The sequence below is a fragment of the Eurosta solidaginis genome, chromosome 5, assembly GCF_040869045.1.
Source record: "Eurosta solidaginis isolate ZX-2024a chromosome 5, ASM4086904v1, whole genome shotgun sequence".
Lineage (NCBI taxonomy): Eukaryota > Metazoa > Arthropoda > Insecta > Diptera > Tephritidae > Eurosta > Eurosta solidaginis.
In genome coordinates, this window is record NC_090323.1 from 42,940,773 (window position 1) to 42,968,748 (window position 27,976).

At 39.6% G+C, this 27,976-nt stretch overlaps 1 protein-coding gene across 1 annotated transcript; it reads right to left on the reverse strand.

Moving 5' to 3' along the window:
• Window positions 1-10,994: 10,994 nt before the first annotated feature.
• Sox21a lies at window positions 10,995-27,576 on the reverse strand. Its single transcript, XM_067791062.1, has 2 exons — window positions 26,838-27,576; window positions 10,995-11,721 (listed from the first exon to the last, which is right to left on the reverse strand). Exons 1-2 carry the CDS (start codon window positions 27,431-27,433, stop codon window positions 11,109-11,111), a joined length of 1,209 nt encoding a protein of 402 aa, XP_067647163.1. The 5' UTR covers window positions 27,434-27,576; the 3' UTR covers window positions 10,995-11,108.
• Window positions 27,577-27,976: the final 400 nt, after the last annotated feature.

Here is a 27,976-nt window from a genome sequence, read left to right on the forward strand (position 1 = left end):
CATGCCCACTTTTAAAAAAAATATTTTTTAAAGTAAAATTTTAACAAAAAATTTTATATTTTTGCAGTATATATATAAGTAAATTATGTCAAAATTTAACTCCAGTAATGATATGGTGCAACAAAATATAAAAATAAAAGAAAATTTCAACATGGGCGTGGCTTCACCCTTTTTCATTTAATTTGTCTAGGATACTTTTAATGCCATAAGTCGAACAAAAATTTACCAATCCTTTTGAAATTTGGTAGGGGCATAGATTTTATGACGCTAACTGTTTTATGTGAAAATGGGCAAAATCGGTTGAAGCCACGCCCAGTTTTTATACACAGTCGTCCGTCTGTCCTTCCGCATGGCGGTTAACACGATAACTTGAGCAAAAATCGACGTATCATTACTGAACTTAGTTCACGTACTTATCTGAACTCACTTTATCTTGGTATAAGAAATGAACGAAATCCGACTATGACCACGCCCACTTTTTCGATATCGAAAATTACGAAAAATGAAAAAAATGCCATAATTCTATACCAAATACGAAAAAAGGGATAAAACATGGTAATTGGATTGGTTTATTGACGCGAAATATAACTTTAGAAAAACTCTGTAAAATGGTTGTGACACCTACCATATTAAGTAGAAGAAAATGAAAAAGTTCTGCAGGGCGAAATAAAAAACCCTTGAAATCTTGGCAGGTATTACATACATAAATAAATTAGCGGTATCCAACAGATGATGTCCTGGGTCACCCTGGTCCACATTTTGGTCGATATCTGAAAAACGCCTTCACATATCCAACTACCACCACTCCCTTTTAAAACTCTCATTAATACCTTTAATTTGATACTAATATCATACAAACAGTTTCTAGAGTCACCCCTGGTCCACCTTTATGGCGATATCTCGAAAAGGCGACCACCAATACAACTACCACCACTCCCTTTTAAAACCCTCATTAACACCTTTCATTTGATACCCATATCGTACAAACAAATTCTAGAGTCAACCCTGATCCACCTTTATGGCGATATCCCTAAATAGCGTCCACCTATAGAACTATGGCCCACTCCCTCATAAAATACTCTTTAATGCCTTTCATTTGATACACATGTCATACAAACACATTCCAGGGTTTCCCTCGGTTCATTTTCCTACATGGTTATTTTCCCTTATGTTGTCACCATAGCTCTCAACTGAGTATGTAATGTTCGGTTACACCCGAGCTTAACCTTCCTTACTTGTTTTATATATATTTTTACACGCACATACTACTTACTATTGTAACGGTTTTATTGTGTTAAGATGAATAGCGGCCGCGGGGGCGTTGCCACTGAAATTAGTTTATACAAAAGTGAACGTGAAAAAATATAACTCTCAGATTTTTTGTTGTAAATTTTTTTCTTTGTACTCTTGTCTAGGAAAGTGTTACGTGATAAACTCAAGGAGCTGAAATAAAAAAAGTATGCATTAACCCATTAGGAGCCAGACGTCATTAAGAATAGTTTCTGCCCTCTTTAAACCACTAGGGCCACCGGACGCACTAAGTGTTAGAGTTTTTCAAGGAATTTATAAGAACCTCAAATGTATCTCAAAGATGCAACGGTATAATGCGACACTCTTCATAGAAGGAGGGTGAGGCGGAGAAGATAACTTAGGTAGTTCGATGTAATCATATCAAATCGTTCTCGAAATGGCCGAGCTAATATCTTAAGGTTCGAGTTCTGGGGAATACCGGATCTATATATAGCAAAGAACTATCAACACAGAACGCCCTATTAAATCTTCCAGTAGGGTCTTTATCATACAACACCAACAACAAAAAAGAGCAGGCCTTAGTTCCAAACCAAATTAAATGAAATCAGTAAACTGAAGACTTAGTCTTCCCTCTGCTAAAAAAGAGTGGATTTATAACGCCAGGTAAGGACGGAGCAAAAATGTTTGGTCACATAAGTCTCCAAATCTGGATGCAATTTTTCTAGCTATACTACAAGAAACCCACTCTGGTTGTATTGTACGTATTAAGAGGGCGTGCATTTGGTTGAATGGTGTTCCCCAAAGTTGGAGAGCAATTGACGATGGTTTTATTCCAAAATTTACCACCGAGGTTTAAAACAAGGAATGGATACCTCGGTGCTAACAAAATTTCAGATCTTTGTCTAAAGCGACACCGAACCAGGAATACATGACCTCAGCACATACAACACTCACACGTCACTTCCCAAGTTCTTCGGCTTCCAGATTCAGCGAATGTTTTTCAAACCGATGATAGCACCGATAATCGGATTGCCATCCTTCCGATGAACCAAGAAGCTTGTCAAGCTCTCAGGTAAACGTCACTAGTGCTGAGTCTGGTCACTTGTTGTTGAGAGTGTGCCATAAGCTAGGGTAACCTACATAGAGTTTGGTTTTCTTGCCGGAAAGTCAAAAATTGAGGAAAGAGGTGACGAGTCAGCAGAGATTGGCTACTGCAACTACTGAGCTCATCACGAGCAGTGCTTCTACTAGGCAGAGTTACAAAGAATTACAGACATCAAAAATTCGCATGATGAATGGAACAGGCAGTTGTATATTAGTGCCTTTAAAAAACATTTTATAGAGGCTGTCAGAATTCCGGGATATGAAATCTTAGAAGCTTCTCTGCAAGGAGCCAAATAGATAAAGACGCTTTTAAAAGGTTTTGTGGCATTTTTTTCTATCATGATGTGCCTGGCCTGATATTGATATGGTACGTTTTGGAAATTAGCCCCATTGAGGTCCTATCCCAATCTTCTCGAGGACGATATGATATGACTACGTCTAACCTGGTCTAGTTCTGTGAATTTTAGTCGCCTCCTTACGGCAATCGTGTCTATCGCTAGAATGTCCTCAGCCTCTTAACCAACCAACCAACCTACCCTGGAACATTGCTAAAGTTGTAGCATGGCTATTTATGCAGTTGGTTTCTCTGTTACCGTGACTATTGGTATCAAAGAGGATAGAATAACCAGAGAACTCAATATCGCATACCATTCAGCTCATAGATCACGAACAGGGCAATTAACCGCGAGTTTTTTATTTAAAACAGCGGAGTGAATTCGTTACTAACGCATGAAAGTACGTTCTTTGTTCGTAAGGTAGGAAAGGATTACACGTCTCCTGTATAGCGAAGACTTCGAATTGAACTATGTTCTCTGAAGCTGGACGCCCACTTTCAGAAGGTTCGCGTTCCAACTTCACATACCATTATGAACCCGTCCATGCGAATTAAAATGTTGAATCCCTGGAAAGTTTATCACCTTCTTAACCTTTGATAGCAACAAACAAAATCATTTATCATTTTGTATCGAAGACCATCATGAAAATAATGTGATTCTTCGCCTTTTGATGAACATATATGTCGTTATGATTTGCCGCGTCCATCTGCGCTGTTTATGTTGTAGCCGCAAAAAAGGTTGGTGAAGCGCTTCGAACGTGGGGCGTCCTTGGCCTGAAATGAATACGGTAAACTTCGACACTATACCGACTGCCTAGGCAACGATTTTTTATCCCTTGAACCTTATAGTCTGTAGATTTTAGTCGGTTTTATGCATGCCTGCCACGGCAAACTTCCAAACCCCCTGAACCGCCGAGGTGCCTTCCTTCGTGTGCGCTCTCTTTCCAGTGTCCCAACTGTCTAAGGGCAGTTCGGGATATCTTTTTTTTGATAAAAAGGTCGAAAGGCGACATGTTGCATATCTCGTTTAGTCCCTCTATATGACGTAATCTCAGCGTCTCCGTAATCCTTAAAGGAACAGCATTATATGGTATACTAGAAGATCCGGCAGTCGTTGTTCTGCCCTAAATTTGGCCTATCTGCATACATTTTAATAAGATTTTTCCGTCTGAATCTGCCCTCCCCCCTCTTCAATTTTTCCTAATCCTTTTATTCATTCCTCCCTCCGTCTTTTCCGCTTCAACTATCTCCATCTTCGTCTCATGCTATCTCTTTCTCAATCTCCTTCTCTCTTTCCTCTTCTCTCAATTTCTTCTTATTCTTCTGCATCCGTTATTGCCTGTCCCAGAGGGTGGTATGTATTTTATTCTAGTCCCAGTCCCACTCCGAGTCTCAGTCCCAGTTCTAGTCACCCAGAACTATGAAAATTACCCTCAACTAAAGCATTCATCAACAGCTTTCATTTGTTATCCATATTCTATAAACACATTGTAGGGGTACTCGGGTCCACGCGTCGGTCTATATATCGAGACCCTGTACGTCGATCGCAACCAAACCTATTTAGTAACCACCCCGTGAGGTTTACGCAACTTGTGTGAAAGTTTGAACAAAATCGACCGACGCATCTCTTCAAACACTGGCGACAAATTAACACACATTTTAGCCTTTCCTTTTATATATATAGATTTTTATTTTTCATACTTCACTATAATATTAAAACGAAAAGCAGATCCCCCCCCTCCCCCCCCCCCTCTCGCCGGCCTGGTGATGTGCTACACTTGATATCATTCGCTATAATATTTTTTATTGATAAGCACGTTATTTAATTAAACACCAACCAATTACACGGAAGTATATCCGCACCACCTGAAAATATCAGTGCCGCTGCGTATACGTAACATTTTATTATTACGTATAAACATTTAAAAAAATTGCAATAAAATAATATTACGACTATAAACTGAGATATAACGTATCGTATGTTTCAAGTTAGATCAAACTACATACGGGGTGCAAAACAAATTCAAAATCGGTTCAGTAGTTCAGGAGTCCATCGGAAACAAACATAGTGACACGTGATATTTATATATTAAGATTATGAATATGCTTCGTATACCGCAAGACACTGTCCCCGCGTTAAAAACAACTACAGCGCTCTATAATTGGAATTTTATCGCTTTTGTGTTTCCACCCTAATATGCATCTATCAATAGTTTTATCTATTCATTACCACTTCATAAATAATCCTTTTACAATCATCAACTCATACTCCACACCCCTTCCACAAAAACACACACACATACACATTTTGAAGATATTCTTTTGTTCAAATCTCTTTGCGCCTCAATGTTAGAACGTCATATAAGTAAATTGTATTTAAGCTTTTGTTTGCTTATTTAAGTATTTCCTCTTCAGATTTCAAATTATTTACTCATACAAAAACCAATTCTAAGATTCCCATACTCACCACAATTTACCCTACAACGCGTCTCACAAAGAACAAATACAGTTATTATAGAGCTACGTACACACATACTTACATAAAGCGGCATTTCATAATCCCACAGCTGAGTGCGCACATAAGTGGGCGTTTATATTCAATTTGCTACGCCTAAACGCCTATATTTATGCTATGAAATAAAAAAAGGATATACTCACACACACACATGCGCGCGTATGGTGCTTGGCCCACAGCATGCGACATTTATCCCCTCCTTTTTTACATCTGGCTTCTGCTGCAATTTAACCTAATAATCAACGCATCAACAAACAATGTTGTGATTTTTCTATTATTCTCTTTTTCCCCCGCTGTTGTTGTTGCTTGTTTGTTAAACTCATTTATATTCACACTCGTTCATTCATTCACACACACTTGTATTATGATGTATTAACAAAAGTGTGTGTTTGCGTGTGTGTATGGCAGCGTAAAGGGGGTTGTTTATTTATGCTGCCTTCTTAATTTGTTATCTTTATGCGTTTCTGCTATGCAAAGTTGATTTGACAGTTGCCTTATTCAAAATCTCAACGTTCGCTTGGGGGCTTAATAAATATGTTTTGAGTTCGTGGTAGGTTTATTGTTGTTGTTTAGCAAGTGTCGTAATTAATCAGGCGTGAAGATGTTGATTGTTATGTTTTTATTGCTTTATATTTAGATTTTTTTATGAACAAAGATTTGAGCTGTGATTTAAGGAAAGCGATTGCAATAAGGCTTTAGCATCAAAGGTTCGCTAAAAATGGTTTTTCGAAGTTTTCCGAAATAAAAATCTAGGCCTAAAAACTTTTAATATGTAAACAATTTTGCCTTCGTACTGGTAACCATAACTGTAACTGTAACCTTAACTGTTAGTATTGTAATCAATTTTGAGGAATTCCTCTTACTTGAAACCTTCTGCTAACGTTCGAATCGCTAAACTGTTAAATACATAACTCCAATATTCGGTAATGCAAAATTGTCGTTATTAGACTACTTTGAGAATACTTCACAGTAAATCTTACTTCACAACTAATTGCGCGTTTAAATCAAACTGCTTAGTCATGCCTCAGCTTGCGCTGCTTTTATACTCTCGTTTTACTCGTTCACTCATTTCCACTAAGGTCTAGTAATTTCGCGAATTTCATACTTGGTTACCAGCCATACACATGTATATTTGTAGTTTGTAACCATATGCGTGTGTATATGTGAGTACTACTTCGGCTGATGATTACATGTGTTTGTGCGTATCTCTCCGTTGCCTTGTATGTAAGTGAGTAAATGATGATTGATTTGATGTACACAAGAGTGGCAGGTTACTTTATTGTTGTTGTGCCTTTATTTATTTAGTATCAGAATAGTGATTTGAGTATCACTTAGTGATGCTAATATTCGTCACGGTATGATCGGGCTTAGCTTCTTCATTTTCGACTTTGTCTTTTTCAACATCTTCGTCCACTCTTCGTCGTTAACATATATCATATTAACTATTATTTTTATCTTTTTCTCGTTTTTTCTAACGTGGTATACTTGATACGATCAAAGACAAGGGTAGAAAAGGAAACTAAAGTATAGTAGAGGAAAGGAAAGGACAACATGTCTGTTGGCGGTGCGTTGTCGATGAGGTATAGACGAGTTATCTATTTGTTATCCAGGTGTTGTAAATTTGCTACCGATAAGAAATATAATCAATGAGTTACTGATTTTTTATCGACCGGTTATCGGTTTGTAATCGAAAAGTAATCGATTAGTTATCCAAATGTTATTGATTATCGAAAAGTTATCGTGGCATTGCCAATTTGGTATTGGTATATCAACGATTAATTAACAAAAAGGTAATTGATTCATTAACAAAAAGGTAATTTATTTTTGAAAAGTAACAGCTTACTGTTCATTGAATTGTTATTAATTTACTATCGAAATTTTATCGAGTATGTATTCATCGCAAATTTATCGATATGTTGTCAAACAGTCCTCGATTTTTTATCGGAGTGTTAGCAATTTTTTTTCTACAACTTATCGATATGATATAGAAGATGTATATATTTGGTCTTGCAAAATTATCGATTTTTTATCGAAAAGTTATCTATTAATTATCGGAAAGTTATCGATTTGTTATTAGATTGACGAGGATGTTGAGAAAGATGACGCTGAGCAACACCACCAGCTCAGTCAGAATAGGGAAGGACCTCTCCTAGTCGTCCGAAACTAAACAACAGACAGAGTGACCTATAGTGCGATTGCTTTAAATTTATGCCAGAGAGAAGTATACTAGCTGCAGAACTTAACCGCTCTGAAACAATATTCTATAAAAGCGTGCATGACGATATTGATATCATCAGCCTGAACACCCTCGTCGTAAGTTCTGTTTACTCCAAACTAGAAACCGAAGCGGTGGGGGAATGACGACTAAACGAAGTACCTGCTGTCATCGAGTAGAGTCAGCCCATATGCCCCTTGGAAACCATGCTACTTCTGGCAGCAATAACTTCGAAATTGTAAAAGATTTCGTTTATTTGGTAACCAGCATGAACACTAACAACAACATCAGCTCTTGCCGATAAGTACCACTTTGGACTAGGTAGGCAATTGAAAGTAAAGTCCCCTCTCGGCAAACGAAAATCATGCTCTACAAGTCATTTATGGTGCAAAAGCATAGATAAAGGGGTTCTAGGAGTGTTCGAGAGAAACGTTTTTCGAAAAGATTTACAGACCTTTATGCGTTGACGACGGCGAAGACGATTTAATGATACATCAACATAGTCCAGCGAATTAAAACACAACGGCTACGCTGGCTAGGCCGTGTTATGTGATTGAAAAACGATGCTCCGCCTATGGAAGCAGAGGAAGAGAGCGGCCCAATTCCGATGGAAAGACCAGGTGGACAACGATTTAAATTCTCTTGGTGTGACCAATTAACCCAGAGAAGAAGCGACAGGCGCGCCATGTTGGACGACCACAATCGTTTAAACGGTTAGCGCCAATGAAGTTAGTAAGTAAGTTGGTCGATCCCAATGGCTTATGCCTGAGAAGTTCTAAGTGCTCTAAATGAGCAAAGTGTCGCTCTACCTATTGTACAAAGGTTAGATTCGATTATGGCTACACGTTAGTTGACAAACGGCAGACAGATTGTGGTACCGCTAACCAGGTACTTCGTTTTGTCCTCAGTCACCACCAAACTCATATTTTCCGCTTCAATTTCTAGTTTGAAAAAAGTAGAACTCGCGGCGTGGGTTTTCAGCCCGATGATATCAATGTCATCATGCACCAGTTTATAGAGAATTGTTCCAAAGCGGCCAGTATAGTTTTCTCTGGCATCAAATTAAAGAAATCGCACGATAGGGCTTTACCCTGTCTGAAACCTCGTTTAGTTTCCAACGGCTTTAAAATCGACGAAGAGGTAATGTGTGTCAATTCTTTTTTCGCGTTTGTTTTCCAAGATTTTGCGCATTTTGAAAATTGGCTCGATGGTCTGAAGCCTCACTTATAAGGTCCAATAAGCTGATTCACGATGGACTTCAATCTTTCGCACAAAACGCTTGACAGGATCATATGTGCGATTGACATTACGCTAAAATTAGAGAATCTCACAGGTCGACTGTCGCAAGACCTTTCTCCAGTTATACCTTTCTGCAAAACTTAACAATAAATATCATGCCAAATTTTACAAACAAGCCAATTTTTATTTTTTCAATACTTTTCTCATTTTTATTCAATAGTAATTTTTTATGATAATTGCATTTTTTATTTCTGAAACTGAAAATTTACAAATATTTTATAAGTAGTCTTACGTATACTGTTAAAAATGGGGTTTTCACACCAAAAATGAAAGTCTACTAGAGGTAAGGGAGTTGGATCGTAGGCTCTTACTAGGTTCAAATGGGAAAGTATAAAGTACGCAGTTTTGTTAAGTTAATATCTGTTTTGACGAATATATTCCCAGACATAACTCACTGAGGATGCTTACGAGTGAAGTGCGCGGATCTCCCATGCAAACTCTTTCCACCATCCCTATAAGCTCAGTGGGTGACCCCGATAAAACTTCTGACGGCTAGGTATATGCATAATAAGTACTACATATACGGTGACAAACTGAAGAGTCGAACGCTTTGAATGGAATTTTAGGTGACAGTCAGTCAAGGACTCGAACTAGAAATCTGCTGTCGGGCACTTCATTTACCTTCCGAGCTTGAGACTCCCTTCGTAAAGCATCGGTGATAGGCACTCGTAGTCTTTCTGCATGCCTTTCAATAAGAAAAGTATCCATTTTTTAGTACTTTTGTAAGTGTTGAGTACCGTAGATTATTTTGGTCAGAAAGTTGTCATGGAAGCTTAATATTGAGCAAAAAGACCGGAAGGTTTCGTTTTCCTTGTTTTGATGTCAAGTGGCTAATCGACTCTGTTCATGGACTTCCTCTATAATGGACTGGACTACATACTTCTTTCACGATCAAAAGGGAGCGCTGCAGTGATTGGCACTTGTTAGAATAAGCAGAGCACTTAGTGCAGCGCCTATACTAACATTAAACGTAATGGTGAGCTTGTATTCCGTTAACATCCTGTGCAAATTGGCAGTGGTGTGGGTGGCAATACCACTCCGATACGAGGGATATGAGCTTGTGAATCACGTAAACTGTAGTATTCTGAGCGCCTTCCACTTTTTCAAAGCCAAAGTCAGCCATAGTGAGGTCGAGTGATGCCTTGACCTCGCACCAAGTGGCGTCGATCCTCATATTCATACAAGCTATCCCAGGGGCACCACATACAGCTTGCAACTGTCATGATGATCTACTCGTCCGACCAGGTACCTATAATTTAAACATGCCTTTCAGTGGAGACGAATAAAATGCACGCTATAAGAGTTCCTCATCACACCCGTCCTGATGCATGGCTCGGCCCGTGCCGAGAAAAGATAAGATTTCCCTTGAAGAGTCCGAGAAAAAAGTTCTGCGGAAAATGGTCTTGTCCGTAATGCCGACAGCGCATCTGCTTTAATGATGAGCTGTATGACCTTTACGCAGATATGAAGACAGTGCAGCGACTGAAAGGCCAAAGGCTTTGCTGGCAAGATCATGTTATGTGAATAGACACAGACGCACTAGCTAAGAAAGTATTTCAATCGGCATTGCAATTTAGACACAGAGGAAGAAAGAAACCTCCATTGAGTTGGGAGAGGCGCGTGGAGGGCTAGCTTTCGTGACTTGTTAGGAAACGGACAAAATTGCTTGGGCGGCTAAGCGCCAATTAATGATGATGATATCAGTGGATGCAGCTTTTATGCAAACGGTTTCAAAAAGATTTTCGTGTTTAAAAAAGCAACCGGCTCCACAAAAGTAATAAATTAACGGCACTACTCTTCTAAAAGAAGTGTTTCCGAAAATCTAAATCGTTCACAAATATCATCGTTCCCAAACGAGAAAAAGGTTCCAACAGAGGCAGAAGTTAAAAAAGTAACCGCTTCTTTAAGAGTGACCGGTTTCAAAGAACAACCGCTTCTCTTCGGTTTCTGAGCTTGAGACTGCCTTCGGAATTTCGCTGCCTGATTTGGGAATGAAACTTATTTGATCTGCTGCTCTTTGGTTAGAATTTGAGCGGTAGAACTAAATTTACAAGTTGTTATACTAAACTTTCGGTGGAATCAAGTTAAAAATACCTAAATATCTAATATTTTATGTAACTACCGATAATCTTAGATCTTACACATATGTACATACATACATAGAAATATGTACATGATATTATTATTTATATTAAAAAAATTTTAAGCACTTTGAATTATCAACCTTTGGCAGCTAAAATATTTAAGCACTTTAACATATAAACAATAAAAACTGAAATACTTACACTAAAGCTTACGTAAATTCACTTAAAAGCCTACAAGGCCGAATCAGCTACCATTGCTACAGTGCCATTACTCCCCGCACTCCCACCAAAACGCAGCGGAGTTGGTCAAATAATATTACTCGGCGCTTGTGTGCCCGACGACGGCAATGTAGGTGAAGATTTAGCCGATTTAATACCACAGCCATAGGATGAAGATATACTACCCGTACCATTGCTGCTAGGTGGCGACGGCGGTGTCTCGGGGCTAATAAGTGGCGTACAACCAAAATAACGCCAAGGATGATACAAAGTACCTGCATACATAGCCTGAAGGCGCGCTTGTAGATCAAGTGCAATTGTTGGATCCAGAGGATAGTGAGTGAGCGCTGTAGCCGCGGGAAAAGCGCCAGGTAAATGTCGCGTTGGCATATTCAACGTCAACTCCAATGGTGTAGCAGCAAAACCATACTTAGCCGCACTTATAATATGATGATGATGATGATGACTTGTCGGTGAATGCTGTTGATGTGCATGATGTGGATGGTGCGGATGTTGCGCTGCTACAGCAACAGCTGCAGCAGCCGCAGCCGCTGCTGCCGCTGAGGCACCTAAGTGGCTAGTTTGTGAATCTTTTTGTGTAACATTCGTTGTTGAGCCAGGGACTGGTGATTTGTTGAGAGTTTTAGGTTTGCGACGCGGCCGATATTTGTAGTCGGGATGTTCTTTCATGTGTAGGGCACTGCAAGTAGAATTAAAAAGAAAAAAAAGAAATTTTAACAAATTTAAAGGTGGAAACGGAAATTGAGGGCTTTTAGTGCTTTATTGCTTGCCACATTGAATATATATATGTGTATAGTCCCTCTAGTGGTTAAGAGTCTAATAAAACAAAATATAGTCTGGGATGTAGCAGTAAATTAGGGTGTGCCACAAAGAAGGTGTGAAGTCTTTGGATTGGTTTCTTCTACATAACCCAACTGGTATCGATGATACAAAAATGTGGTTCATCAAAAAGCCAAATATGCGTACACATTATTGGTAAGTGGCTAAATTGTATACATAAGCGGTTAAATTTTTGAAACCGGTTAATATTTTTAAACCGATTACTTTTTTGAAACCGAGTACCCACCTTTTTGAAAGCGAATACTCTTTTGAATCGATTACATTCTAGAAGCGGTAATTTTTTTTGGAACCGCTTACTCTTTGAAAAGCTGATGCTTTTTCGACATCGGTTTTCTATTGGAACCGGTTACTTTGTGAAACCGGTTATTAAATTGCCAACTGTTACTTTTACCGAAATAGTTACAATTTTGGAACTGGTTACTTTTCAAGAAGCGGTTACTTTTGAAGGCGGGTTTCTTAAAAAACAGTTAATTTAAGAAAAGCTGTTATATACGTACTTATTTCAGCTAGCTACTTTTAAAGAAATCGGTCATATTAGCAACCGGTTAAGATGCGATTACCCTCTGGAACCGGTTGCTTTTAAAGAAGCGGCTACTTTAACGAAGCGGTTGCTTCTCGGAACCGGCTATTTTTTGGAACCGGTTATTTTGGAACCGGTTACTTTTAAAGAAGCGTTACTCTTTGGAACCGGTTACTTTTAAAGAAGCGTTACTCTTTGGAACCGGTTACTTTTAAAAACCCGGTTATCTTTAAAGATGTGGTTACTCTTTTGAACCGGTTATTTCTAAACAAGCGACTACTTTTCGGAACCGGTTACTTCTAAATAAGCGCTAATTTTTGGAACCGGTTACTTTTAAAGAACCCGTTGCTTTTTGGAATCGGTTACTTTTAAAGCACCGATTACCTTTAAAGAAGTGGTTACTCTTTGGAATCGGTTACTTCTAAACAAACTTCTACTTTTCGGAACGGGTTCCTTTTAAAGAACCCGTTGCTTTTTGGAATCGGTTACTTTTAAAGCACCGGTTACCTTTAAAGAAGTGGTTACTCTTTGGAACCGGTTACTTCTAAACAAACTTCTACTTTTCGGAACCGGTTATTTTGAAGAACCCGTTGTTTTTTGGAACCAGTTACTTTTAAAGAACTGGTTGTTTTTGAAAGCAGTTACTTTTAAAAAAACTGTTTCTTTTTGGAACCGGTTATTTTTAAAGAATTCGTTGACACTTTTAAAGAAGCGGTTACTTTTTTAACTTCTTCCTTTCTTGTTTGGAAACGATAATATTTGTGATTATTCCATTTTTCGGGAACTCTTTTTCTTTTTGAAAATTAGTTGCGTTTTCTTATAACTTTTGTGGAACCGGTTGCTTTTTAAAATCCGAAAATCTGGTTGGAAACGGGTGCATAAAATCTGTCAATCATCCACTGATATCATCATTATTATTTGGCGCTTAATCGCCTAAGCGATTTTGGCCGTTTCGTAATAAGTCACGCCAGCTATCCTTGGGAGATAAAGTCATCCTTCACCTGCCACTCCCAATTCAATGGAGGTTTCTTCCTCCTTCTTCTGTTTCCAAATTGCTGTGTCGATTGAAAGGCTTTCTTAGCCGGTGTATCTTCGTCTATTCACATAAAATGGTCTAGCCAGCAAAGCCTTTGAGCTTTTAGTCGCTGCACTACCTTCTTCTGCGTTAAGCTCATACAGCTCATCATTATACCAGATTATGCAGAACTGCGCGTTCGAACACTCTAAGGGCCATCTTAAATTCTCTACACCGTCCATGATTCCGAGCCATACATCAGGAGGTGTGTAATGAAGGACTTGTAGAGCCTGATTTCTATTCGTCAGTAATATAAGATTAGGGTCGGACTTGCTCCGGACAAACCGGAATGATTGGGAGGTCTCTAGGTGCCTAATGCAGGTAGGAAAGGAATTAGCTTCCTTCTCAAGCTAAACAAATCACAGATCATTGCGCTATTGCACCAATGCTCTGACGATGGTGCAGTTGCCTCTGCAGAAGCTATCAGGGCAAGTATGAAGGGGTGTTCATTAATCACTTTCTGTGCCAATGCCGAGCAGTGGTAGCAAGACGACTTAGATTTCTAGGCGCGTAATTTTTTAACAGTCCGGCAAAGGTTGGGAAGGTAGTACTTTCACTCCTATTTAAGTGTATCTGAGAAATTAATTGGCTCGTTGTGGACCACTAGGAAGTAAGCTGGTATAACGAATGTACCGCCACCCGGCACACACCATGTGAGAATGTTAAAACTGTTCACAAAGCAGTTTCTTATTTAGCCAGAAATTGTCCAGCATACGATCCTAAAACTATACATTCTAAATAACACAATTTTTAGTCACCCTAATGCTATTCAAAAATCAAAAGTATTTCATTGTTATAACGACAATGTCTCAGCAATGTTGGCTTTTCATTTTTCATTCTTTCTGCATTTATTTGTCAATCGATAATACCAGCAATTATAATTCAAATAATAACTGCCATTCTTACCTGACAATTCCCTATAGCCCATTTCAATGTGGTGATACCATTTGGTTAAGTTAAACAACATGAGATATGCAAACAAACAAACATACACACACACACTCTGATTGTAAACAAGCGAATCTTCGCTTCTTTTTGTTCTTTTCTCAAATTGATATGCGCTTATCTATTGATCGATAAAGGTTTTTGTATGCGCTCATCATAAATGTTTGTATGTATGTTTGTATGTTAACATACTAAAAACACCTTTACAAGACAATACCAACAATGAAAAGCTGCTCGGTTTTGGTGCGACAAACAATGTGTTTCCTTGTTTGCGAAAGAAATTTTTGTTTACATTGACTTTGGCTCGGCCCGATCGTGCATATGCGAACTTGCTAATCTCACGTCGACGATTTTTTATACACGGATCGTGTATCATATGTAGACGATCGTTGTTGGTTTACGACTTTATTGGTTTTGATTTTTGAATTTTTGAGCGCCTTGCGACTCTTTTCTCTTATCAGCAAATTGTCATGCGCAGGAATTGTTTTTTTTTTTTTTTGTCTTTTTTTATCGAGAGTTTATGTGTCGCTCGAAACCTTGTTCTTTGTGTAGCACATAATGGCGAAGATTTCGGATATATTCTGCCAAGCGTTGTTGTTGTAGCAGTGCTTCACCCCATCCAATAGGTGCGACCACTCGCAATCAATATCCTCTAACGGGAGCCCGAGAAAACTTGCTGGGCCAACAGGATTGGAACAGAGAGATAGATGTGTTAGAGGCGTTGGTTCCACATTGCAATTGAAAAGGTCTTGTGTCATGTGGAGACACGTTACAAGCAGGATCTTACATTGGGTATGTCGGGGTTGATTCTGAATAAGTAAGAGCTTATCCTATTACAGTATATAGATCGAAGTGAAGCGCGTCTCTCTGGAGAGGTTGCCTTTTCTCAACTGTTAGGTACGGGTATTAGTCTTTATGGACAGAGTTCACCGAGCAATCACTGGCACAGTATGCCGGCGCCTTTTTGTGGATGTCTTTGATGCCCTTTTCATGCTTGTTTTCATCAAAGTCTTAAGTTCCGTATTTCTTCATGGTATTTACGTCGATTACTTCTTAAGTTCCTGGGAGGTGGTGCCTCAATCAGATGTCTGTTGAGATGTCTGGTTTCTGGGTATTCAGCATTTCACTTCTCTTCTTTATGGAGAGTACTTTCGCCTCACTATTTGTGTGCATTCTGGAGACAGAAGAAGACATCCCGTGGCTGCTCTGAGCGCGGTGATTTAGCAGGCCTGCAGTTTTCTCAAGTGTGTTTCCTTTAGGCTCGGCGAGGCAAGGGTTTTAAGGATTTTGCTACATCTCTGGGCTTTAGGTACAATTGCGGCTGCATGCAATCATACGTTGTCTTTCGAATATGTTGCCCTACTATTTTCTTCTGTTATTAATATTATTCATCGTGTACAAATCCTACGCAAAATATCCAAATGTTGCTCAAACATATGTCTATAGAGAGAAGACTTAAGGCTTACGAGTGGCATACTAACTGGACACATATTCAGTCTACGGAGCAAGGCAACGCGACCACAGGCAATTGAGACCTCTACCATTGTGAACATAATGGGGAAGCACAAAACGTAGGCACGGAGTTGGTTTTGTGTGGCAAAGGGACTTCTGTAAACGAGGCGAAGTCCTTAAAACAACATTTATCAACGGCTACGTACCTCAACTATTAGCGGTAGACGTGGATAAGGCCTTTGAGGCTTATAGAAACTTGGCATAGCCATTATGCTTGGTGATTAAAGGCAGCAAAGAAAAAATACACAGCGATACAAGGAAGGAAGCTGCTCACGAAAAAGAGAGTGGCTGATTACTCCACATTTTCTACCTTTCGATGTAGCTGAGAAGCTGGAGGAAGTGGGAGGACGTACGGCAGTGGGCGATAAAATTATTGTGATCCGACGCAGGATAGGAGACGCCTACTCAGAAAAAAATACGAGACCGAACTCGCAATCCCGAGGCTTTTCGGATGCTGTCGCAAAGAAATAAGGCTCAAAAATTATACCAATGACGAAAGGTTTCAGGACAAGGTTAAATTACAACAGGAATTATAATGGCGAACAATTCGCAATATTGCTAGTTAAAGAGGAAGGGTACGAACATTCTTCCTCTTCTTTTTATTATTCTTGTAGCGATAAAGACAGCCCATGAAGGTTTCGAGAAGTGTTATCGATGTTGCTGGTCCTTTGCCGGATAAAGATACGTTTCGATAACAAGCACCGTTAAGGTACTAGCCCGACCCTCTCGGGAACGATTTTATATGATCACGGTAAGCCTTCTAGGTCATCCCCCGCCCTACCTTTATTCCATGAGGAACTTAAGGTCGCCAGAGTCCCACCTTATAAATATGTGTATGACACCTTCATACTTGTAACACGATTCGCCTCGGGTAGGTGATGTTGACAATTGGGTTGGGGAAGCTGTGAAGCTAATCACCTATGTACGACGCCTAACAACCCCAAAACCTGAAAGCGGAGTTTGCGTTTCACCGACCGACTATGACTGAGTGCCAACTACGAAAGCGCAGTATTAGCAGACGATATGCTATATCCTGAAGATGATAAAAGAAACGACACGTAGTTTTGTCGTTTGATCTAGGTTCCCTGCAAACCTTACAAGGCTTTTTCAAGGACGTATAGCAACCACCGGCTCCATAAGAAATGAGGAAAACCTCTTGAAATCATTCGAAATCAAACCAAGCTTTATACAAGGCGGCTTCCTGTCGTACGATTTCCTTGAACTGATAATGGAAGAGAGTACAATATTTTATAAGAGCAAACAACTGCTGGCGCATCTTGATGATATTGATATTATTAGACTTAACAAACGCACCGAAAGTCTTCTCCGGATTGGATAAAAACTTAAAAAATTTAGTATTTCAAAGAAGGACGACAACACGGCGTACTTGCTGTCATCAACGATAGAATGGACGATTTAGCGCCCTACCCACCACTACATATATAAACGCGAGACTGTGGAAGACTTTGTCTAACTGGAAACCGACATTAGTAGCGAAAACAATGTCAGATTAGAAAATATACAGGGAATCATCCTTGTCGAAAAGTGCTAGTTTGAACTGAGTAGGAAATTGAAAAGTAAAGTATTCTCTTGGAAAATAACAGTTACGCTCTAATAGTCTCTCATCATACCCGTCCTGACGTATGGCTCCAAAACATGTACTGCATTGGGGCAAGATTTGATGACCATTGTCGAGTTCGAGAGAAAAGTTCTACGGTAAATGCATGGTTCTTCTGTCCTTGATCCATCAGATAGTATTCCTGTTCGCACCCATATTCGGAAGCAGAGGAAGTTTTGAACTCCATTGGTGCTTCCAATCGGCATGAGTTATAGCGAAACAGGGATAGCTAGGAGTGTCTTGGTACGCTAGTCCCAAAATCGTCTAGACGATTAGAAGTTATAATGAAACTATTCGAAGAAAAAACCTCATAAAATTTGGGTGGTTCCAACGCTGCAGAGTTCCATCCTGGCAAAATTTTTACTACTTATTGTTTCTTTTAACACCAAAATTATTTCCTTTATTTTCTAAATTAAAGCAAATATATCATCTCGAAAAGATATCTGTTGCACTGTTTGTAATTGCTACTCTAGAGTATTGTAACGAATTTTCTGCAAATCCTCTTATTTGCCCTTTTGCTAGGTTCGTATCGCTAAACTGTTGAATAAATAACTCCAATATTGAATAATGGAAAAATGGCCTTTATTAAAATACTTCACAATAACACTCAAACTGTGCAACGAATAGCTTAATAACCAAACTGATAGCTTAAAGGAAACTGACTTTCAAAATAATACTGCTATTGCTCGCTAGATATCGTCTTAGTCGTAACTGCTTCACAACTCAAATCAAACTGAATTCCAGCGCCTCTATATCTGCGGCCTTTTATACTCTCTGGTTTCCTCGTTAGCATCTTTTAGAATCTACTAGCATTGTCCATGAGCTCTCAAACTTCTCAGCTATAACAAAAATTGCACGATTTTATAGCTTCTCTCATACCACATGCTTGTATGTGTGAGCGACACTTTCACAATTATAATTGCCTACATTTAGGAACATCTCAAATAAGATGTCTGCATATGGTTGTGCCTTGCTTCTCAGCTGCGTGTACCTACATATGTGTGGACATAATGATTGAATTATTGATGTGATTGTTTGTAGTTTACAGTCTCTCGCGCACACATAGGCGTATAAGTAAATGCATCTGTGTGTGACATTTCTCGGCTGCCTTATATATGTGTATACATGATTTGATTATTGACCTAAATATCGCTTAGCATGGCCTTAGCATCGCCTTAGTGATGGTATAGCTTAGTGATGCTAATATCCGTGACAGTATATATACCCTAGATATATGTTGCTACGAAAAATATGCTCTACTACAGCTCTGGCTCTGAACATCAACAGAGCATAGAGCAGAGCCGTAGCATTAAAAATAGGAGGAAATATCATAATATAAACTAAGAACGAAATGCAATTTGTAGTGGAGCAATAGCAAACAAATGTATTTATTGCTATTTGCTTTGTCGGGCATTGTTATGCAGAACTGTATCCTTTCTCTTGTTTTTGTTATTGGAACCCATGTAACGTTGAGATGGTTTTTGCTTTTGTATTTCTGGTTTTATTTGTCGGTATTTAAGTTGTTCTTGTAGCTTTTAGTTTTTATTGTTAATGTTATTACATCAGCCATCTCTTTTCCCACGTTGCATTGAAAGTAGTTGCAATAAGTATATATTTTTTTTTCTATCGCTCCACTAAAAATATCATTTCATTCATGGTTTTTCTTCTGGTATTTGCTCCGCTCTAAAACACGGTCATGGTGAAATAACCAGATGAAGTAAGCCGCCAATTGTCTTACTCTAAATTCTTCTTTGTTCTGTCATTCGGCTATCTGAAAATTTTTCACCAATGTTGTCCTCGGAAAAGTGTTGCTTTTTGCATTTTTTAGGAGTAATATATTCCACTTTTAGTACTTTTTTCACATAAACTATTAGGTGAATATCAATGGACCTTTAATGGATTTAATTAGAGAGAATCATCATTTGGGTATCTTTGGTGCTACACTTAAGGATTGTAATTTAGAATATATGAATCCGACTCGCTTCGGATCAGCATCTTCTGGTTCTAGGCCAACAGACGTTGGGCAAGTCTGTTCCCTCAAATTTTGGTATATAAAAACTTGGTAACATTAGTAATTCCTCATGAATACAACTGTCAAGAGTTTTTGGGGGATCTTATGATTAAGTTTATATTGTTACGAATATTAGCAACACTAAGGGGTACTGTCATCTCTATGCCGATGCTAAGCAGTGACTTGTATGCACATAACCAAATTAATCATTATGTGTACTAATATGTACGTACGCGCAGCAGAGAAGCAACGCACAACAACATGCATATATCTGAGATACTCCTGAAAGTATGCAATAATTGTGCAAGTATTACTCACAAACACACGCGCATGAGCTGTGAGAGAAGCTATAAAAATTGTGCATCTGTAGTTATAGTTGAGAAATTTATAGCAGATAACCAACTAGTAGATTCTGAAAATGGAAGCGCCTAGAAGATGCGAACGAGAAATCATAGAGTATAAAAGGCAGCAACAGTAAAGGCGCGACAATCAGTTTCATTTAAGCAAGCTATTGGTTGTGAAGTATCAGTGTTATTGTGAAGTACTTTAATAAAGGCCATTTTGCATTATTAAATATTGGAGGTATTTATTCAACAGTTTAGCGATACGAACGTTAGTAGAAGGTTGCGAATAAGAGGATTTGCATTAAATTCGTTACAATATATAGAAGGGCATATGATTTACTTCTGACTCTCAACGACAAATCAACAGAGCTGATGAACATTTCAATAAATTTTTAGGAATGGAAACACATTTAAGAGTATAACGATCACTTCCAAGTGTGACTGTAAAGCTTTTCATCGAATCCGAACCCCATTTAGGTGCCGCAATAGGCAGTAAAGTTCAACTAAATAACTGACATACATACGTACAATATATGAATAACACATCTTCCTTCCATGTCCCGTTTTTCAATGAAAGTTTCAACTTCAGTTGAAATTGAGGTCAGTTTACTTTGGCCGCATCCATTGAATTTTACTGCTCATCACGGCAATTTGCATTTTACAATTAAAAATAATATTTGCTATCCACTTCCATACAATTTTTTAAAAGCAAAATTGATAACTCATATTTTGTCTATAACATCCAATTTATCAAATATAAACAAAAAATAAAATACAAATGTCAAAAAATGGTATCATCAATATTCGTACAAGATTGGAAAAAACCACTGATTGACAATTTTGATAGCTCATGATGATGAGCTAAACAGATAAATAGATATTCATGGTGTTAAATAAGAATAAGTGAATTCATAGCAAAATGTCGAATTGACGATCACGTAGATAGTTATTTTAAATAAATATAGAAGGAAACCCACATATATAAATAATTAATTATAATATTGAAAATTCATAAATGACTGCTCAAACTCTGACATATGCGTATCTGACAGCGCTGGGTTCTTATAACATCGTGAGCTCTACCCACGTAAAAAGAGATCACTTGATAAGATCGGCGTTTCGAGTAAGAGTTCTCAAGTGTTTATTATCTATTTTAAAGTTTATTTAATCATAAAAATAAATTCACAAGTGTTTTGAGCAATTAATTAATGTATGACAGATATGTAATGTATAGAGTTAATCGTGTTGCTGTTGATCATGAACAGGGAAACATAGACATGAGGGAGCCCATAGTGTTTTAATAATCATTAAAGAATTATGACAGTTCAATTCAAGTGTTTGTATGTAAATAATGAATATTGAATTTATTTGAAAATTTGGAAAAAAAATTAAACAGCGTGACATAAGGATGGACAAAGCAACAGTGGTTACGATTATTCTTTATAAATCTCTTCAAAGCCTTTCAGTAATCGTAAGTGCCAAATTCCTGGTAAAACTCAATGTCTTATTGATCGGGCACTTTAGGATATACAATAGAGCTGGAATCGATTCGATTTTTTGGAGAATTGATTTTTTCGATTCGATTCAAAAAAAAAAATCAATTTAATCGATTAAACCGAGTGAAAAAAGGTGATTTCTACTCAATTGCTTACTCAATTTTTACCATTTAATAGCGCTCGCCAGTTTCTTCCTCGTTTCGTAAACTGAGGATAATTGGCAACATCGAGGAGTACCACATTGTTCTTCACTTGTTCCTCCCATAGGGATTATACGTATTTTCGATACTGAAATATCATACCTTTTGTGTTTTTCAAATTTATTTATAGTAGAGAGACCGACCTCGGGTACCATAGAGCATAGACAATTTTCTTAACACATTCCAGTTTTATGCACAGAAAAATTTCTTTAGTAAGTTTTGTCCTCTCTTCAGCTAAGTTACGTCCAAAAGCCGGATGGGCACTGGACGGACTCCAGCGCTGAAACCATAAACTTGCTAAAGGATACGCACTTCCCAGCAATAACGGGCGTGTCTTCAAATATTGTCAGCGGAGGGTCACCTAATGATCAGCTGATAAGCGAAATCACAGATGATAAAAGGATAGATTGGGCTTTACAGACCTTCAAGCCCTACAAATCGCCGGGGCCGGATGGAATTTTTCCGGCTCAGCTCCAGTATACTGCCGAACTTATAAGGCCCTGGATTAAAGGGATGTTTATAGGTTGTCTTAGGCTCAATTACGTACCAGTATCGTGGAGGGAAGTCAACGTGGTTTTTATCCCCAAGGCAGGGAAACCCTCCCACTCTAAACCAAATGATTATAGGCCTATAAGCTTATCTTCTTTTCCACATCAGGAGGAGTATTGAGCCGTCGCTTTTTTCGCAAGCACAGCATGCCTATACTAAGGGCAGGTCAACTGACACGGCCTTGCACTCACTGGTATCCGCTATCGAAAGGTCACTAGACCTCAAGGAATACACATTGGTGGCATTTCTAGATATAGCGGGTGCCTTCAACAACGTTCTCCCGGAGGTCCTCACTTCGTTGCTGACCGATCTGGGGGTGGACGCGTGCCTGGTGGAGTTTATATACAATCTGCTTACGTGTAGGCAGATTAAAACTGAGCTAGGTGGATGCGTGATCCGCCGACCGGTCAGCAGAGGCACTCCGCAGAGAGGTATCCTCTCTCCGCTACTTTGGGTGGTTGCCGTCAACCAACTACTCCGCCTCATGGAATCGCAAGGTCACCAAGTGATCGCTTATGCAGATCACATCTGCGTCACCATGCGGGGGAAATTTCCGCAAACTCTTTGCAACCTAATGGAAGGGGCACTATCCAAAATCTCGCACTGGGCCACAGCCACAGGCTTGGAAGTCAACTCGGATAAAACCGAGCTTGTCCTCTTCACGAGGAGGTATAAAGTACCAAATCTAACACCGCCAAGAATTGGGGGTACGTTTTTAGCGTTTAGCGATCGAGTCAAGTATTTGGGAATAATTCTGGATAGGAAGCTATTATGGAATGACCATATAGTGGAGCGATACAAGAAGGCAGCAGCAGCGCTGTTCACCTGCAAGAGGGCAATTGGCACCTCCTGGGGATTCTCCCCCAAGGTGACATACTGGATTTATACAGCCATTGTGCACCCGATTCTTCTTTATGGTGCCTTGGTCTGGTGGCCTGCACTAGCTACAACTACCTATCTTAAGACGTTTCAAAAGGTGCAACGGAGTTCGGAGCTCTGTATCACCGGGGCTCTCGGCTCCACTCCATCAGAAGCACTCAACACAATGCTATACCTTCCACCTCTTGACCTGGTCGCGAAGGAAATAGCGGTCATTGCCGCTCTACGCATAAGGGAAACAGGTCTCTGGTCAAATGGATGTAGTGGACACGCGACAATCCTGGGCACTAGCGCCCCAGTCCCAATACCGGTGCGCACTGACTACTGCACGCCAAATAACGTCTTCGTTAAAAATTATAGTATATATATACCATCGCGACAGGACTGGAATACCAGACAACATACGGTACCGGGTGCCATCAACATATTCACGAATGGTTCTAAGCTTGACGGGTAGGTGGGAGCAGGCCTTTTTTCGCCGGATCTGGGTCTAGAGGTCTCTTTCCGCCTACCAGATCACTGCAGTGTTTACTAAGCGGAAATGCTGGCAATACACAGGGCTGTGAACCATCTCGGGTCTATGCCTAAGGATGGTAAACGGGTGTTTATTTTCTCAGACAGCCAGGCCGCATTAAAGGACTCATTCGTCGACAACGCAAAGTCGGTCACTGAATGCCGCAGATATCTTAATGAGATGGCTCAGCACTTCAGTATCAACCTTATATGGGTACCTGGGCACAGGGATATTGAGGGCAATTGCAGAGCAGACGAGCTGGCCAGAAGAGGCACCACCGACCATATCCTTCCGGGAAATGATTCGGTAGGCATACCCATGGCCACTTTCAGGCTTCGTGTGAACGAAAGCACTATAAGAATTGCAAATGGACTATGGTCAGCCATATCATCGTGTGAGACATCCAGGCAAACCTGGCCCTCATATGACAAGGGGCGCACAGAAGCGCTTATGATTTTAAACAAATCAGCTCTATCGTCCCTGATAAGGGTTCTAACAGGGCATTGCTTAATAGGCACGCACGGTGCTAGAATGGGGGTAACGACCTTCGAATATTGTCGCAGCTGCAGATGTATAGAAGAGGAAAAGAGCGTCCAGCACCTTCTCTGTCACTGTCCAGCGCTTAGTAGGCGTAGGTTGACTATCCTCGATAAACCTTTTCTACATGACCTCGCTGAGGTCTCTTGCTATGAAGTAAAGGCTCTGGCAAAATTTATAATTTCCACGAGGTGGTTTGACCCGCTTTAGGCAGGGTAGGGGTCCTCTTTTGAGACCGTATAGGGTATTACAATGGGCCCATTGGTGGCCTAAGTAGTGAGCTGTTACCATAGTGTTCAGCTCAGCCCTTGCAACCTAACCTAACCTTTGTCCTCTCTGCAAAGTTTGCTTAGAGAACAAACGTAGAATAACTCTTTTCAATAACCCTCTATAAATTTCCAACCAAAGCTTCCGTGTCGAAAGGCGATGGAACTGTCCTTTAAGTGTTCGGAAGAAAAGTACTGGCAATGCTTTATGGTCCTCTCCATTACATACGAAGTGGCGATCTCCGCCAAGAAGACTTGATCCTCCTTGGTTTCAGTTATGTTGAAACAGGGATATGTGACAAAATTTATTCGTCTCTCTCCTTTCACTCCAAGCCACCAATACAATGGCGTATAGTTATAGTTTGTGGTTCTAAATTAGGTCGAGCTTTCTGAAAATTGAAAAAGTCTTTTATTTGCATGTTGAGTATCCACTAATAAAGCTCAGTTTATAAGATTGTAAGATGATCCAAACTTCGAAGGCTATAAAAATCGAACGAGTACGAACTGCAAGAAGAAATGGTTGAGCACGTTCTGTTGGTGTGCTGCGCTCGCGTGGTCAAGTTTCGAGCGACAAGGGGGCGGCAGAGTTGCACGATCTCGCGGTATCAATTAAGCTAGGTCCTAGGAAACGTTTAGTATTTCACAAGAGAATGGAGTTATTCTATAAAATAAGTCCGGTATTTAATTAGGGTTTTTTCGGTTTGGGCGTCAAACAAATTCTGGTAACACTTTGAACACATTCAGTCTATGTGAGGTCTTTATTGACCGGCCAGTTGAACCTTCTGTGCTTCTTTGCATTCCACTCAACTTCCTTTTGAAGTACTATGTGAGAATATTTGCTTAATCACCGCCTGATGCGTAAGAAAACTTCCTCCAGAATTTCTATTGCTTTCTTCAAGACTACAATTTCCGCCTGAACGGCACTATAGTGCTCTAGCAGCCTGTAGGATCTACACAGTAAACAGCAGACTCGAGCGCTTCCGTTAATTTAGAGCCATCAGTATATACGTGTATAGTATGGTCTGCCATCTATGGCACCAAGATCTCTTTCGAAGCTCAGGCAAGGGACCATGTAGTCCCCGTTCGCCCTATATTTAATGACGCTATACCACTATGGCCGTATGGGCTGCGCTCAAGCTGCTCCGAGGCATTGATTCTTGTAGCAGTCGTTAACGCTATGTTCTTCGCCACTATGTGGAGTGCAGAATTACATACAGTGCTCCCGTTATTCTAAGCATTGATAGTCTGCATTCCGCTGCTAAATTTTTGAGGAGCGTACTTATTATGTGGCCGTTCACCAAACAAGAACTCCATAGAATAGAATAGGATTTACAATCGCTCTTAATATCTAATGAGAGAGAAAAGGTGATAGACCTCACGTTTACCCCAACATTCTATTACATGCATAAAGCGCTGCCGAGGCCTTCTCCTCCACGTTGAATTTCCACGACAACTTACTGTCTAGAATGATCCCTAGATATTTTTGTACAAAGTGTCTTCTGTTTTTGTACAAGTTCACCCCTCCTTGCTAAGGCCTAGTCCAATTCGGGACCTTATGCCTCCTAGTAAACAAGAATAGAATGGATATCCGCTTTAGGCGCTCAAACCGACATTAGATGCCCAGGTATGTATATCCCGAAACTCCCGATCCATCAAAGAGCTAATTGCTGGAAGGCATTTTATACTTATGACAACGCCATTTGCGTACGCCGCAAGTTTGACGGGTCCCACATCGAACCGCATGAGCAGTTAGTTAATGACAAACGTCCATATAACAGGTGATAGTACCGCGCCCTGCGGCGTGCCTCTGTCCACCAATTTTGTGGCCTCATACAGTCCCACTTCGAATTACTCTTGACGATCTACTGTTTAGAGACTTGCCTTTTGTGTACGTATGTTTTGTTTTTGGAGGGTAGCGTCAGAAGAATCCTATCAGAAAAATTTTGGATTTAGCTTGAGCAACAGAGCTCGAAAGTCACAATCTGTACGAATAGTATAAAGCTTTATGAAGCTAGTCCTTTGCTAAATTTTTTTAGGAACACAATTTTTTATTCTCAGGAAATACTTTTTACTGAAAGCCACCAACACACGTAATCAATGATACGAGATTTTTTCACGCGATACACCCAAAAAACTTGTTTATCAAATACTTATGTGTAAACTTATTAGGGGGTAAATAATTAAATCTCATTATACCCACTTCACCGTTAATGTTTGCCTTATATATAGATATAAAAATATCAGCAACATATGTAAGCACATACGTAAGAATGTGTGGGAACTGTGAACTACATGAAATTAGGGGGGATACGGGGATAATGTGGGTGGTAAAGAACAATAAGCGTCGTTGTTTTAGGAGACACTCTGCACCTCTCTCAACATTTTTTTTAAACTTCACATGCCCAAAAACAGTGCACACATTAACAAGTAAGTTTAAAATAAAACAACAACTACTTTGTACTAGAAATACAAATACAATAATCACTCACCGTAAACGTTTCGCTTCATCGATGAATGGACGCTTTTGTCCCTCTGTAAGTAATTTCCATTCGGCACCCAAACGTTTTGAAATCTCTGAATTGTGCATTTTTGGATTATCCTGTGCCATTTTGCGTCGCTGTCCTCGTGACCAAACCATAAATGCGTTCATTGGCCGCTTAATATGGTCGTTTTGTTGTTGATGATGATGATGATTGTGATGATGGGGCTGTTGATGTTGCTGGTTCGATTGTTGTTGCTGTTGTGTATTGTACGCTGCATTGGCAGCTGAAAATGAGGTGTTTACTGTTATACTTGTTTGTTGTTGTTGTTGCTGTTGGTGGTTATGATGATGATTGTGCTTGAGTGGCATTGTTGGCGTTGTGTTTGTTGCCGCCGCCATCGTCATGTTCAACGCATCCGATCCAGTTAATTGCGGTGGCGACTCACCATCACTACTAACTTCACTGCTACTTCGACTACTGTGACCTCCACCACCACCAGCGCCGACGCCATTGTGTAAATGTGAACGGTATTGTGTTGGTCTTTGGTGTTGTTCTTTGTGTTGTTGATGTTGTTGCTGTAGAATTGTAGTGATGCTTGTCATTTTTGTTCTGTAATTTAAGCGCCAACGTAAAATGCGAATTGGCTTTTTACACTTGGTAAACTTGATTGGGTTTTATTTTGGCACAGCGCCACTGTTTTAGCCCGAATAGTGAGTGATTTTTAAAGTCCCTTTTTTTGCTAGGTATGCCACGAATGTTTGAATTAAGCTTTTGTACTTGTGAACGGCACCTAAAAGTATGCAAAACAAATTTTAAGCATTTACATATGCAGCATCGTTATAATTAGATTTCGTAATATATATGCAAAAAGCTCAGCCTAAAAATATGTATACACATATTGTAACGAAATAAGGGAAATTCCGCTTATTTGAAACCTTCTGCTGACGTTCGAATCGCTAAACTGTTGAATAAATCACTGCAATATTCAGTATTGCAAACTGGTCTTTATTTAGATTACTTTGGGAATAGTACTTCACAATTATACTTCCCAATCAGTAGCGTGTTTAAATCAAAACTGATCAGTTATTACTCAGCTTGCGCTGCTTTTGTACTCTCGGTTTCCTCGTTCACCCGTTTCTGCTAAG